General features: G+C 33.3%; 2 protein-coding genes across 2 annotated transcripts; one reads left to right on the forward strand and one right to left on the reverse strand.

The window, feature by feature from the left end:
• The first annotated feature begins 859 nt into the window (after positions 1-859).
• Positions 860-5,380, forward strand: LOC110717862 (sm-like protein LSM36B). The gene is made up of 4 exons (XM_021896645.1): positions 860-1,012; positions 1,184-1,317; positions 4,845-4,958; positions 5,063-5,380. Exons 2-4 carry the CDS (start codon positions 1,203-1,205, stop codon positions 5,107-5,109), a joined length of 276 nt encoding a protein of 91 aa, XP_021752337.1. The 5' UTR covers positions 860-1,012; positions 1,184-1,202; the 3' UTR covers positions 5,110-5,380.
• Positions 5,381-6,497: 1,117 nt separating this feature from the next.
• LOC110717822 (BTB/POZ and TAZ domain-containing protein 3-like) lies at positions 6,498-11,168 on the reverse strand. Its single transcript, XM_021896603.1, has 6 exons — positions 10,539-11,168; positions 8,372-8,716; positions 8,151-8,281; positions 7,447-7,753; positions 6,921-7,234; positions 6,498-6,833 (listed from the first exon to the last, which is right to left on the reverse strand). Exons 2-6 carry the CDS (start codon positions 8,711-8,713, stop codon positions 6,707-6,709), a joined length of 1,221 nt encoding a protein of 406 aa, XP_021752295.1. The 5' UTR covers positions 8,714-8,716; positions 10,539-11,168; the 3' UTR covers positions 6,498-6,706.
• Positions 11,169-11,609: the final 441 nt, after the last annotated feature.

Genomic DNA, 11,609 nt, shown 5'->3' on the forward strand with positions numbered 1-11,609 from the left:
TAAAGTGTTTTATGGTAACTTTAACCTATTTGAGGGTAAGTTTTAATTTGTATTTGACACATTTTTTGAGGGAAATTTGTATTTGATACATATTATAAAGGATGATATGCTTAATCTAACACTCCTACATTGTGAGTGTTTTTTAAAGATAAATTTTATGTTAAAAAATAGTGACTTTTTATAGTATATAAGGGTAATTTTATATACTTTTAAAGTAAATTTAACTTGTTTCACAATAAGTTGTGTACGGACAACCATGAAAATTCAGTTGATGCAATTAAAAAATAACGGAAGAATATAAGGTATTGTTCACTTCACCTTTTTTTTTTTTTTGCTAAAAAGAAATGATTTTTACTTAACCGAAATTACTTTTTCTGAACTTAAATTATTTTTGCTGAACTAAAATTATTTTTACTGATTGTCTATTATATTTTTTTTTTTGAAGTTACTGATTTTTACAAAACTGAAATTATTTTATACTCCCTCCATGTTTAAATTAGTAAAACATTTTCCTTGTGTACGTATGCCAATGTAATACTTTGACTGATAATATCTTTAATTATCAATAAGTAAAATTTATAACAATTGAATATTACTAAACTATTCATTGAGATGATTCTAACAAGTACCCAATCGAACATAGATTGAGTTAGATATTGAGATTGATTAGTATTTTTTTAGTTTTGAAAACATTAGTATGCCAGCCTAACTTAAGCAAAGGGGTACTCGTACTCGACTAATAGTATATGTTGAGATGAATAATGCGAAAAGTCAAAATTTATCCCTTATTTAAACACGAAGGGAGTAGAAGTGAAATTGTTTTTTTTAAGGGGAAATGATTAAGGGGAAGTGAATATGGTCTAAATAATTGTTTACTCAAAGGTTGTGGAATTACCACTTCAAAGTGTTTTTAGGGCTTTTCGCGGGTTTTGTCCCTCTTCTCTTGGCTTTACACCTTTCTCCTCTCTTTCTCTCTCCTCCGACGATTCCACAATTTCATTCTCTCACTCAGGTACTCTTCTTCAATCCTCCTTTTTTTCAATTTCTCCTTAATTTCACGAATTCAATCTTTTTAATCTGATAATTTTAATTTAATCTGTGAATTTAGTATGATTTTCCCCATTTCAAACAATTACGAACCCTAATTTTTTATTTTGATTTGTTCTGTATGTCTTGCATTTAGCTGCTTAGTGTGAATTAAGATGAGTACTGGAGGAGAAAAAGCGACTGGCAATACTAAAACTCCTGCAGATTTTCTCAAATCAATTCGCGGTCGACCTGTTGTTGTTAAGCTTAATTCTGGTGTCGATTATCGTGGTAATTTGCCCTAATTCTTTCTTCTTTTTTCATTTTATTTTTTCCTATATATATGAATTATTTTGTTAGTGCAACGTGCTTTTGTTATTGTTTATTAGAAATTCAGTAAATTGGACTTCAATAATTGTTATTGATGATTTTACACTCTTATTGCATTCACTTTGACTCAAGAACAATTGTTGATTTGAGGTTTTCGTTGCGAAATCTGAATGGGTGTTCTAGTGTGTCTGTAGCTGGCGGTGTGAGCTAGTGTGTACTCTGTGTAGTGATCTGAATAATGAGTATTTTAGATTATGGGCTTTTTTGCTTTCTTTGTTGTCCATTACACTTAGGGGACGTTTGGTACAAATATTGGAAACGAGGAAAGGAAACAAATAAGAGGGCGGAAAGGAATCAACTAACTCTTTACTTTTTCATTTGTTTGGTTTAACCATGGAAAGAAATCACTTAAACTTAACTTCTTTAATTTTGTTTGAGGAAGGTAAAGGTATTTGTCACCTTAGGTTACAGAGAGGTAACACATAGGTAAATACCATTTCCCCTAGATAATGGTTTGTTACCCAAACCTTCTAACCAAACACTCGATAACAATATGGTTAATTGGTTTCAACCAAAAAGAAGTCTTACTAAACATGCTCTTAAACAATTATACCTTGAGGATATACTTTGTCCAACTCAGGGTATAAGTGCGAAAATGAAGGAGAACTGGGATATATGTGATGGAAGTCAAAAGTTCTGGAGTCTTCTTTTGATATGCCTGCTTTTTTGTACTTTCTTGTGAAGAGAGCAACATTTATGCATATGATGAAGCTTTTTAAGCACTTCAGTAGTTATTACTCAAATAGGATATAGCTTCAATGGTTTGCCAATGTCTCTAATGCCTTTCATCTACTCCATTTGCTTTCATAGTCCTTGAATATCTTAAACCTTTTATGTTATATTCTTGAAACAAATAGCCCAGTACTTATATCCGAGACCAGAGCTTTAATTTTCCCTAACTATCTAAATTTTGAAACATTTTGTGCTAGAATATCTATATTGGTATTATTTTGAAAATTTTATTGTGATTGGAGCTAGTAGGTAAATCTATACAGTGAAGATAGATAAAGGTAGATTTGATGGGAAAAGGTAGTGGATAATTGAGAGAGAGAGAGAGAGAAAGAGAGTTGGCCACTTCTTTAATTTTCCTTGTGTTTTCTCATCAAAAGTATGTGTTTGATGTTTGGATGATCATGTTTTAGTATGATAGTAAAGCCTTAAACCTGGCCACTTATATACTTTTCCTTATGTTTTCTCATTTCAATTCTGTTGCCAAAAGTACATGTTTGATGTTTGGATGTTCATTATTTAGTATGATAGTCCAGCCTTTAAGTTTGTGTGGTGTTGTAGTCCATAAGCTCATTTAAATTGGAATCCTCCTAGTTACTCTGCAGACATTGAGCAAAAAAAGTTCAAATTTGGCGCTTGATCTGTATATAAATGGTTTCATGCTCATTGGGGTTTTTGTGGGTAAATAGTGAAGTTTATGTGTTTTTGGTAGATATTGGTTTATGGAGGTCATGATCATATGAATTTTATATGTAAAGGATTTCTTGTATTCAATTTAATCATTACGTGACTAGCCGGCATTTTTCTGGGATGCTGATTAATGGGGATTGTTCAAACCAAAATCAATCAAAAAAGTTTTGATTTTTCTTGGTGGGAATTCAAAGTGATCAACTGACTTTTTCATTCACATGTGGATGATCTCATATAGTCATATGCATATTTCTCTTGGGTATTTTGACAAATTTTCATGTTACAAATACAATGTTGGGAATTAGCTCTCCCTCACTTCCCAATAACCTAGGTCTTTAGAATGGAATAGTCAGCAGATGCTTCGCATTATCTTAAAAATTGAGTAAATGCTTTTATATTTTTACATGTATATCTTTGTAGCTTTTCTTGACCAAGGAGATTACTGGGTTCTCTCATCAAATTTAGAAATCTATGATGTGCACTGGGTTATGTGGGATCCTGACTTGTAGTTTTGTGACATTTAAGGAAGGCACAACTAATATATAATCTCATGAACTTTAAAAAAGAATTAAGGTGGCTAAATGAAGTCACCTAATGTGATTCCCTTTTTCCTATCTTGTTTTCTAACATAATCTCAGCTGTCGCACTCACAGTCATAGGTGTCAGACGCTGTAAAAAAATATCTCACTTACACACACTCACGCACACGCACAGTCGCACAAACACTCAGATAGGCCTTGTAATTTTACATTATGACAATGATGTCTTACGACTTGTCAGTTAGTCACTCAGTCAGAGTTTTGTCCGACATGCCATAGATGGTGCACGTGCTACCAATGTACTAGAACAATTACTTATTCATGGTCTTGGTTGAAAAACTAAGGGAAATATAGCTTGGAGGGGCACATGGCACTTCTCTTGCTAGGCATTTTCTGCCCCTGCTGATGGAGAGACCTAATTTTAGCCACCTCTAGAGCGGCTAGAAGATGAGAGGGAGTGGGGGAGATATATTTAAGTAATTTTCTGAATTTGAATGCTTTCTACTCTTGTGCCAAATATCACAAATTTAATTCATGTAATTTGCAATCCAGGATCTTGTTGGAATAGTTTTTATTAGGCTTATTTGATTAGTGAAATTTAGTTCATGACTTTGACAAAGTCAATGTAGTGATGTATATGTGGTATTCTAAAAGAATATTTTGCAGAAATTGGCCACAATAGCTCATTGTTTTCATTCTGATGCTGTATGGTGTCATATTACAGTCAGTATAATAATATTGATAAGGTATTCGCAAATCTGGAGTCATTATTGTTTGAGTTTCTGAACTTTAGGACAAATTATGGTGTTGGCTGCTTGATGGACTGACTGTAAAGTTGGGATACAATATGGTTTTGGTTGCTTGGTTATAGCTATGAAAAGTGCGGTTTTTTCACCTTAGTGGATGTTATATAAGGTTTTTTAACAAGTTGAGAATCATTTAACGGTCTAGACTAGAAGTTTCATAGATCTTCAAGGTTTTTGACTTTTTGCTCTTGAAAATTATGTATTTATCATTATCTTTTGTGGAATAGCCGAATAGGTTATTTTTTACTGCAATTCCTTTGGCTTTCCTGGCTTGATCATGTTGGCATTTTCAGGAAGTTTTAATACTGAATAATTGTCATGATATTTTGCTACAAATAATCACTGAAAATTGGGGTACTTAAGGGGTTTTATTTTAATGGGTTCAGAACGGAATTGTAGGTAGGGTAGTGATAATAACTCATACTCTCTCTGTCCCCTTTTTTTTGCACCATGTGACTCATAAAGCTCTCACATAAAGTGGGCCCATGGTGCAAAAAAAAAAAGGGGACAGAGGGAGTACAAAAGAAGATTAGATGAGAAAGGTTGTCTATGTAATAAGCAAAATTCAGTTTAAGTCAAGGTATTCCAGTATGCTGAAGAAGTACATTTGTCCGATCAATTTGGGCTTTGAAACTGTCTTATTTCAAGTAATTTGTATATGCAGGTATTTTAGCATGCCTGGACGGATACATGAACATTGCAATGGAGCAAACAGAAGAGTATGTTAACGGTCAGCTGAAAAATAAATATGGTGATGCATTTATTCGTGGAAACAATGGTAATTGCTGGAAATTGCTCAGTTTGCTTCAATTTTAATTGTTAGTTGCTGTATTTCTATACTCGTATTATGCTGCTGCCAACTGATCCTTTCTCCAAATGCAGTGCTGTATATAAGTACAACAAAGAGGACACTTGCTGATGGAGCTTAGTTCTGGGCTGGAAATTTGTTGGATCAATCTGAATTCGTGCTGTTGTTATTCTGACATTGAAGTATAGACTTTAAAGATCTAGATTGGGGCAGAAGCTTTTTAACTGGTGACTGAACCTGGTTTTCTTCTCATTCTAGATGATTGTATGTAACAAGCACATCGACGTGAAGAGTTAATTGTTAGCATAACATTTATAATCATCAGTTAATTCAATTTTGTTTTTGCATATTTGGACGTGGGCACGTGGCTGTTCTAATCCAAATGAGCGTGGAAGAAAATGGGACCTTATTTTGCTGCACAGTTTTTTCCTAAACATAATTGATTTATTGCTCAGCTTGAGAATTGGAGTAAGTGAGTTTTTACATTGTTTTCAGTATGTATGAACTGGAATTTTTAATGAGGATATTGGCGAAAATTCATCTTGAAGAAATGAAGACAAATGGAAAGACTGTTATCACTTTAAATATGAATTCCAAATAATATCCTTAGCTCTCAAGCTAATTAATTTTATGCCTATCTTCTACTGGATGGGATTGCTTTTTGATGCAACTTTTCGAGGAATTTCAGAATTTGAAGTCAGCCCTGATTGGGTTTTTTTCGAGGAAGTTTGGGTTGGGTTCGGTCAGGTCTATTGGATAGACATATTGGTCTATAAGTTATGCCATCACAGACTCAGTGTCCTTTTTACTTGCAACAATTATGCTCCTTTGTATACATCAAGTTTTGGCACCAGCAATATTTTACTATACTTTGTCATATTCTTAGGCTAGACAAGTCCAAAATCACATTACCAAACAAGACTTGGCATACTTAAAAGATTTGTATCTCACAATCATGATGTTGTGGGATCAAATAAAGCCGCGTCAACTATTTTGAAAGCCTGGATGTTTGCTTTGTAATCATTCTCTAATCCTCTTCGATGACCATGAATCTTCTTATTTCAAACTATAATTGTTTGGATAATTGAACATGGATGAGTGATCAAAATTGTGTTTTTTAAAAAAATCGTAAATTTACTTGAATGAATAAAAGCCCTCCCCAATTTGAGGTCCTATGCAAACGCACCTAATGTACTTGCTAATTTGCTATATTGCCAATAGCCGGGCGAAACTGCGAAAGGATCAAATCCCAATAGGGTCTCTTTGGAGGTGGGGACTCCTGTTTATTGTATTCCCTCTCTCTTAAAGGGTCTTGCTCACTAATCCTGGTTGAGTTAATTTATGCGAGATTTCAACTTGATAGCACCTTTTTCTTACCTTTAAAATTTTATCCAAAAAAGGGCCAAGAAGCACCTTCCTATAATCATAATTGTGTTCTTGATAAAAATAACAGCTAATTGAGCAGCATATTGCTGTTTCCTCTACGGTATGATTCAACAAAGTTTGTCATAAAGGGAGGAAAAATCGAAATCTAGGTATTATTTATATCTACATCTTTGAGAGATTTACATTAGAATATCCCTTCAGTTTGGAGGAATAGCTAATTCCATTGATATGTTATTCATGAGTTACTGAATAACTCTAATTTGCCTCACTACTAATACATGGAGGCGTATACATATACTGTCTTCCCAATTTGCATTGAGGTTATGACATGGTCAAGAAGAACCCGAGAACCTAGCAGCGAAATGATTCGAGTTCTTTGCTTCTATCACTTTTCTTATCAATAGCTTCCACTTTGCCTCATCTTTCTTACTCTGCTGCCTCACTTTTTCCTTGAAGTGCCTGAAAAGGAGGAAGAAAAAGGCTTAGGCAGAGCTTTTCCTTAAAGATAACTCTTATTCCTAAGAAATTAAGACAACCCTTGCTTACCTACAGAGAGGAACATTGCAAGATTCAGGGACATCACACATGCGAGAATGAAGTTCTAGAAGCTGCCACATACGCTTGCACTGAACACACCCGCCTGGAACTCTAGTCTTGCAAATAAAAAAATGGCGGACTAACATTTCAACCCCTTTGCATGCTGGGAAACCACAAGAAACTTCACCGCCTTTAAGCATCTTGTCTCGAGGTCCTATTGTGCTACAACCGTCCTTGCATATATGAAGCAGGGCTTCGATTGCCTTGTGCAGTCGTAAGTATACCTTTTTCTCTTCCATCTTATTCTGCCTCTCTTGCTTTCTCTACAGGGAAAATTCAGCATCATGAATAACACAATATCAGTAACTGCGGAACTGCCTGTGTTTGTTGAAACATTTATATTTATTGGTATACTGCTGAAGCTGGTTTAATTCGAAGCTTTCCTTTTACATTTCAGTTAGCTATAGATTATTGCCCGAATAGAAAATGATGATAAGACAGTAGTTTAAATAAAGGAAGCAGAGGGTCTACTCACAGAATCTGCTTCGACAACAGCTTCTAAAAGCTCCTGTTCGAGTGCAGGATTAACACGCCTCATGACCTTCCATCCTTCAGTGGATGCAACAGTTTTGAAGTGTCTCACAACCATGCGGGTACATATGAAGGTTAGCCTGGGTGCATCACACTGCCTTGCTAATTGGAGCACATCTATTACATTTTCTGTGTTCAGCCAGCCGTTCTCCAGATACCGCATACAGACTCGTTTCAATAAGGGAACAACAAAAGAATGTGAGAGAACCAATAAGTGGAGTACAAACTTCTTCATATCCTCTTCTTCATAGCTGCGACAAGAAACAGAAAAATCGTTTAGTATATACTTCCTCAGAAAGAGAATCTGAAGACATAACAAGACGAATACAAGAACTGTTAAGGATATGAAACAGTTGGCCGTATAGATTGTACAGAATAATGAAGAATAATGAATGAACAAATTGAAGTTACGCTGAAAGTTCAATCACTTTGTGAAGGTTATTCTCCAAATCAGAATACTAGTACAATCTGTTGGTTTTTGACATTATAATTTTCTTTTTTAGTGTCAAAGTGGTTTAAGGCTTATATTGTTGAGCACAAGCAGCTTTTTCTACTAGTATATTCTGTGAAAGAAGGAGATTTATCCGTTGGAAAATTGTAAAGTGATTCGAGTTGCCCGTGAACAATGAGAAAAGTATGAAGACATACCAAGAGGAGTACAAGAAACGGATAAAAGCACAGACAGCTCCATTAGGTACTCCAGGAATCTTGACATATCGAACACCATCCTTAAGTTTGGAATCCTGAAGGTACTTCCCCAGAACAGGTGATGCAATGCTCTACACAAAGACAAGATGACTCAGTTTTAAGCCAAAAACTTGCCTGCATCACAATTGAACAATACAGGTAAACAGAAAAGTTCCATTTACCAGAACACAGAAATGTGCAGGAACAGTTCCATTGTCTTCAGTAATGAGATAAACATCAGCTGCATAACCTTCCTCGAAGAGATTATCCCACATATCTCTTGTTTCTTTTGGAATTCCACAAAACTGCAATGAATTCTCTCGACGACTACTTTTTGCAACGATCAATTTTGGCAGGGGAGGTGGAGCAGGAATTTTGCTTTGTGATGAGGAAGAGATGGGAGTTTCCAGCACTGGTAAAGTTTTGGCAGGACTTTTTTCTGATTTCCTGATATCGAAAGAGCTGTGCATATGACCATTGGAAGGCGATGATGTCCACGAATAATCACACAGAGCTGAAGCCATCAACTGCAACCGATGAATTGTTACAAGTCAGCTTATTATTTGCCAACTTGATCAAGCCAAATTTATACTTGTATAAGCTAATAACTTCGTTGATTAATCAACCTACCCAGATACCTTCATTTTTCTAAACAAGCTAAACCAATACATTACCTTCATCTTATCTAAGCTAGTTTTCTTCTCAGCAAACGATTAATCGTGTTTGTAATTAAAGAATATGTATAAGTCTCTCACAAGTTATGCATACGTCCCAAAAATTAGGCCTAGTATTGTGGATTAATATTGTAGTTTCGTCGTAAAGAATCTAACAAGTACAATGTACTAGTATAAATTAAAGGTCATAGACTCCTAATTAAGATCATCCAATGGATTATAAACATGATTATATTAATACAAATATACTATAATTGAGATTAGCAGATCCAAAGTGTTAATTATAAAACTGTCAACTTCAAAAATTATAGCTTGAAATAGATGAACGTGTACATTAGTGGATCAGATCCAAAGTTCATGAATTTAGTAACTATACTATTAAAGTCTTGTAAATAAATTATTACACCAAACTAGTCCAAATAAGTCTAGACGTGTAGAATTAAGACTACTTTTGTATTTGTTCCAAAAAAAAAAAAAAAAAAGACTACTTTCGTAAAACTGTTTTTTTTTTTTTTTAATTTTTTTTTTATTATTATTATTTTTATTGTGATTTAATTTAATTTTTTATTTTTTTTTTAATTTATAAGAAGGATAAGAATAAAGAGTAGTGGTCTCGCTTCCACTTTGATCCTCAGGCTTACTTAAGAAAATTTTCCACTTCTGATGGGTCTCTTCTCCTTACCAAAATAAGGACACAACCTATTCTAGTGAGTCTAATTTAATAATTTATTATAGGTCATATTTAACGTGTAAAACTCACAAAAAAAAACCATCAAATGATCATATGAGGAATCAATTGTTATTTTCTTACTAATATTACACGATTTATCCATGAGTATGCGAATCGTGCATTTATATGCCTCTCAATGCATATCATTCAGGCTTGTTATGTGCACATATATCAATTCGTCATTACTCTACATACTTTCGGCTTTTTGAGTGCATGATATAATTTACCATATTTTACAAGCATTAGTTAAATAAATTACAATCAAATAATTAAAAACACACATCAAATAAGTTAGAATAGAGATAATGAAAAAATCTTTTCACATGACTACATGCACAAAGAAAGACTAAAAAATTTAATTATGCTACCATTAATTCCATCCGACACCCAACTCCTTTGTTTATTGCCTTATGCATATTATAATGCATATAGTTATTATAGTACAATCAAACCATATTAAACTATGAAATTATTATTGTAAAAAAAAAATAAAAAAAAAACTATGAAATTGTTAGTTCAAATTACATTCTCAATGTGACTATTAATAAAAAATTAATACGATCCAAAATCAAGATATTGATTATTGGGTACGTTAACACGATTATGTAATACTAGCCTTTTACTTATATGATTTTGCAGAAAGTTCCCATGAAAAAGCAGCAAGATGAGAAAACAACTTTAAAGTACGATCCAACATGAGAAATAGTCGTAAAAGTTAGGCAACAACATTCAATGTTTATCCGTACTAAAAAGAACAGAAAAAGAATCCACCTTTAAAACTTTTTCCCTCTAATTACCCCCCCCCCCAAAAAAAAACAAAATCAAAGAAAAGATTGAAAGAAAGATTCAATCTTGTAAAACGAGCCAAATAATAATAAAAAAAAAACGAAAAAAAGATTAAAAAAAATCAATGAAATATATTGTACTCGTATGTATGATACATACCTAAATAAAAATCAGTTTACGATGAAACCTTGTCGAGCTTTTTATATTTATGTGATTAAACTCTCCTTCGATGTTGGCTTGTGTTGAGCCGAGTTGTGAATTTAAGAAGTTGACTGATAGGTAAGTTGAAGGGGGGGTTGAAGAAGGGTAGACAGAGAAAAAAAAAAAAAAGTGTATTGAGGATAGAGAAAATCAAGGGAGTGGGTTGTAGTATCTTAATAGTTATAGGGTGAACTTCCTCTGTTTTTTGCACACCGAAAGAGGAGCTAGAGTCATATTGACAATGACAAAATATGGGTTGTGTATTTGGAAAATGATTTGTTAATTTTTTTTTTGATAGAACACCCATTCTTTTTATTTTAGAGGTTGAAGTTGATTTGTTATTGGCCTTTTGTGAATATCATTAATGGGGTGGTGACTTGGGAAGTCTTTCTAGCCATTAATTTTATTGATTAAATAATCCACTCTTGGATTAAAGTGCTCCCATTCGTCGACCATATAGAACACTTGTTCTCTTTACCTTGAATAAGGTGATATATTGCGTCAAAAAAAAAAAGTGATGGGTTTTGGAAAAAAAAAAAAAAAAAGTAATTTTTTCGTTTTAACATAAATATTCTTATTGACTTTTATACTATTTGGCAATTCGCATAATCTATTTTGACCAAGTTTAATGATTCAAACATAAGAAAAATATATGGTCAGGTAGGCACTTGTTAAATCGTTTCAAAATATAGTTTTCAAAAATATAAACTATTTATATTTTCTCCCTTCGTTTTATGATGCTAATATCATTTATGTATATGATGCAAATCTTTGGTTGCAAATATCTTTAACCTCATACTAGCAAAATTTATAAAAAAAAAATTTAATAATGTATTCACCAAAACGAATTATATTATATTTCACATGACTATGTTCTTATAAAGAGAGAGAAATATATAAGATTCCCTCTTATTTTTTATAGTCAAAATATTCAATTTCAAATGGGACTAACATTATGACAGAGGAAGTAATAATTAAAGATATTATTGGGGTATGTGTCCAGTCAAAGTGGCGTATTTATTTTTGAAA

The sequence above is a fragment of the Chenopodium quinoa genome, unplaced genomic scaffold, assembly GCF_001683475.1.
Source record: "Chenopodium quinoa cultivar QQ74 unplaced genomic scaffold, ASM168347v1, whole genome shotgun sequence".
Taxonomy (NCBI): domain Eukaryota; kingdom Viridiplantae; phylum Streptophyta; class Magnoliopsida; order Caryophyllales; family Amaranthaceae; genus Chenopodium; species Chenopodium quinoa.

What these genes read in the sequence shown, in the direction of transcription:
- LOC110717822 (XM_021896603.1), bottom strand. Translation starts at nt 8,713, where the DNA reads ATGGCTTCAGCTCTGTGTGATTATTCGTGGACATCATCGCCTTCCAAT. An exon ending in CGTTTCTTGTACTCCTCTTG is followed by an intron (nt 7,754 to 8,150) that starts GTATGTCTTCAT and finishes TTCTTGTCGCAG; the next exon opens with CTATGAAGAAGAGGATATGA. An exon ending in TGCAATGTTCCTCTCTGTAG is followed by an intron (nt 6,834 to 6,920) that starts GTAAGCAAGGGT and finishes CCTCCTTTTCAG; the next exon opens with GCACTTCAAGGAAAAAGTGA.
- LOC110717862 (XM_021896645.1), top strand. Translation starts at nt 1,203, where the DNA reads ATGAGTACTGGAGGAGAAAAAGCGACTGGCAATACTAAAACTCCTGCA. An exon ending in TTCTGGTGTCGATTATCGTG is followed by an intron (nt 1,318 to 4,844) that starts GTAATTTGCCCT and finishes TTGTATATGCAG; the next exon opens with GTATTTTAGCATGCCTGGAC. An exon ending in ATTTATTCGTGGAAACAATG is followed by an intron (nt 4,959 to 5,062) that starts GTAATTGCTGGA and finishes CTCCAAATGCAG; the next exon opens with TGCTGTATATAAGTACAACA.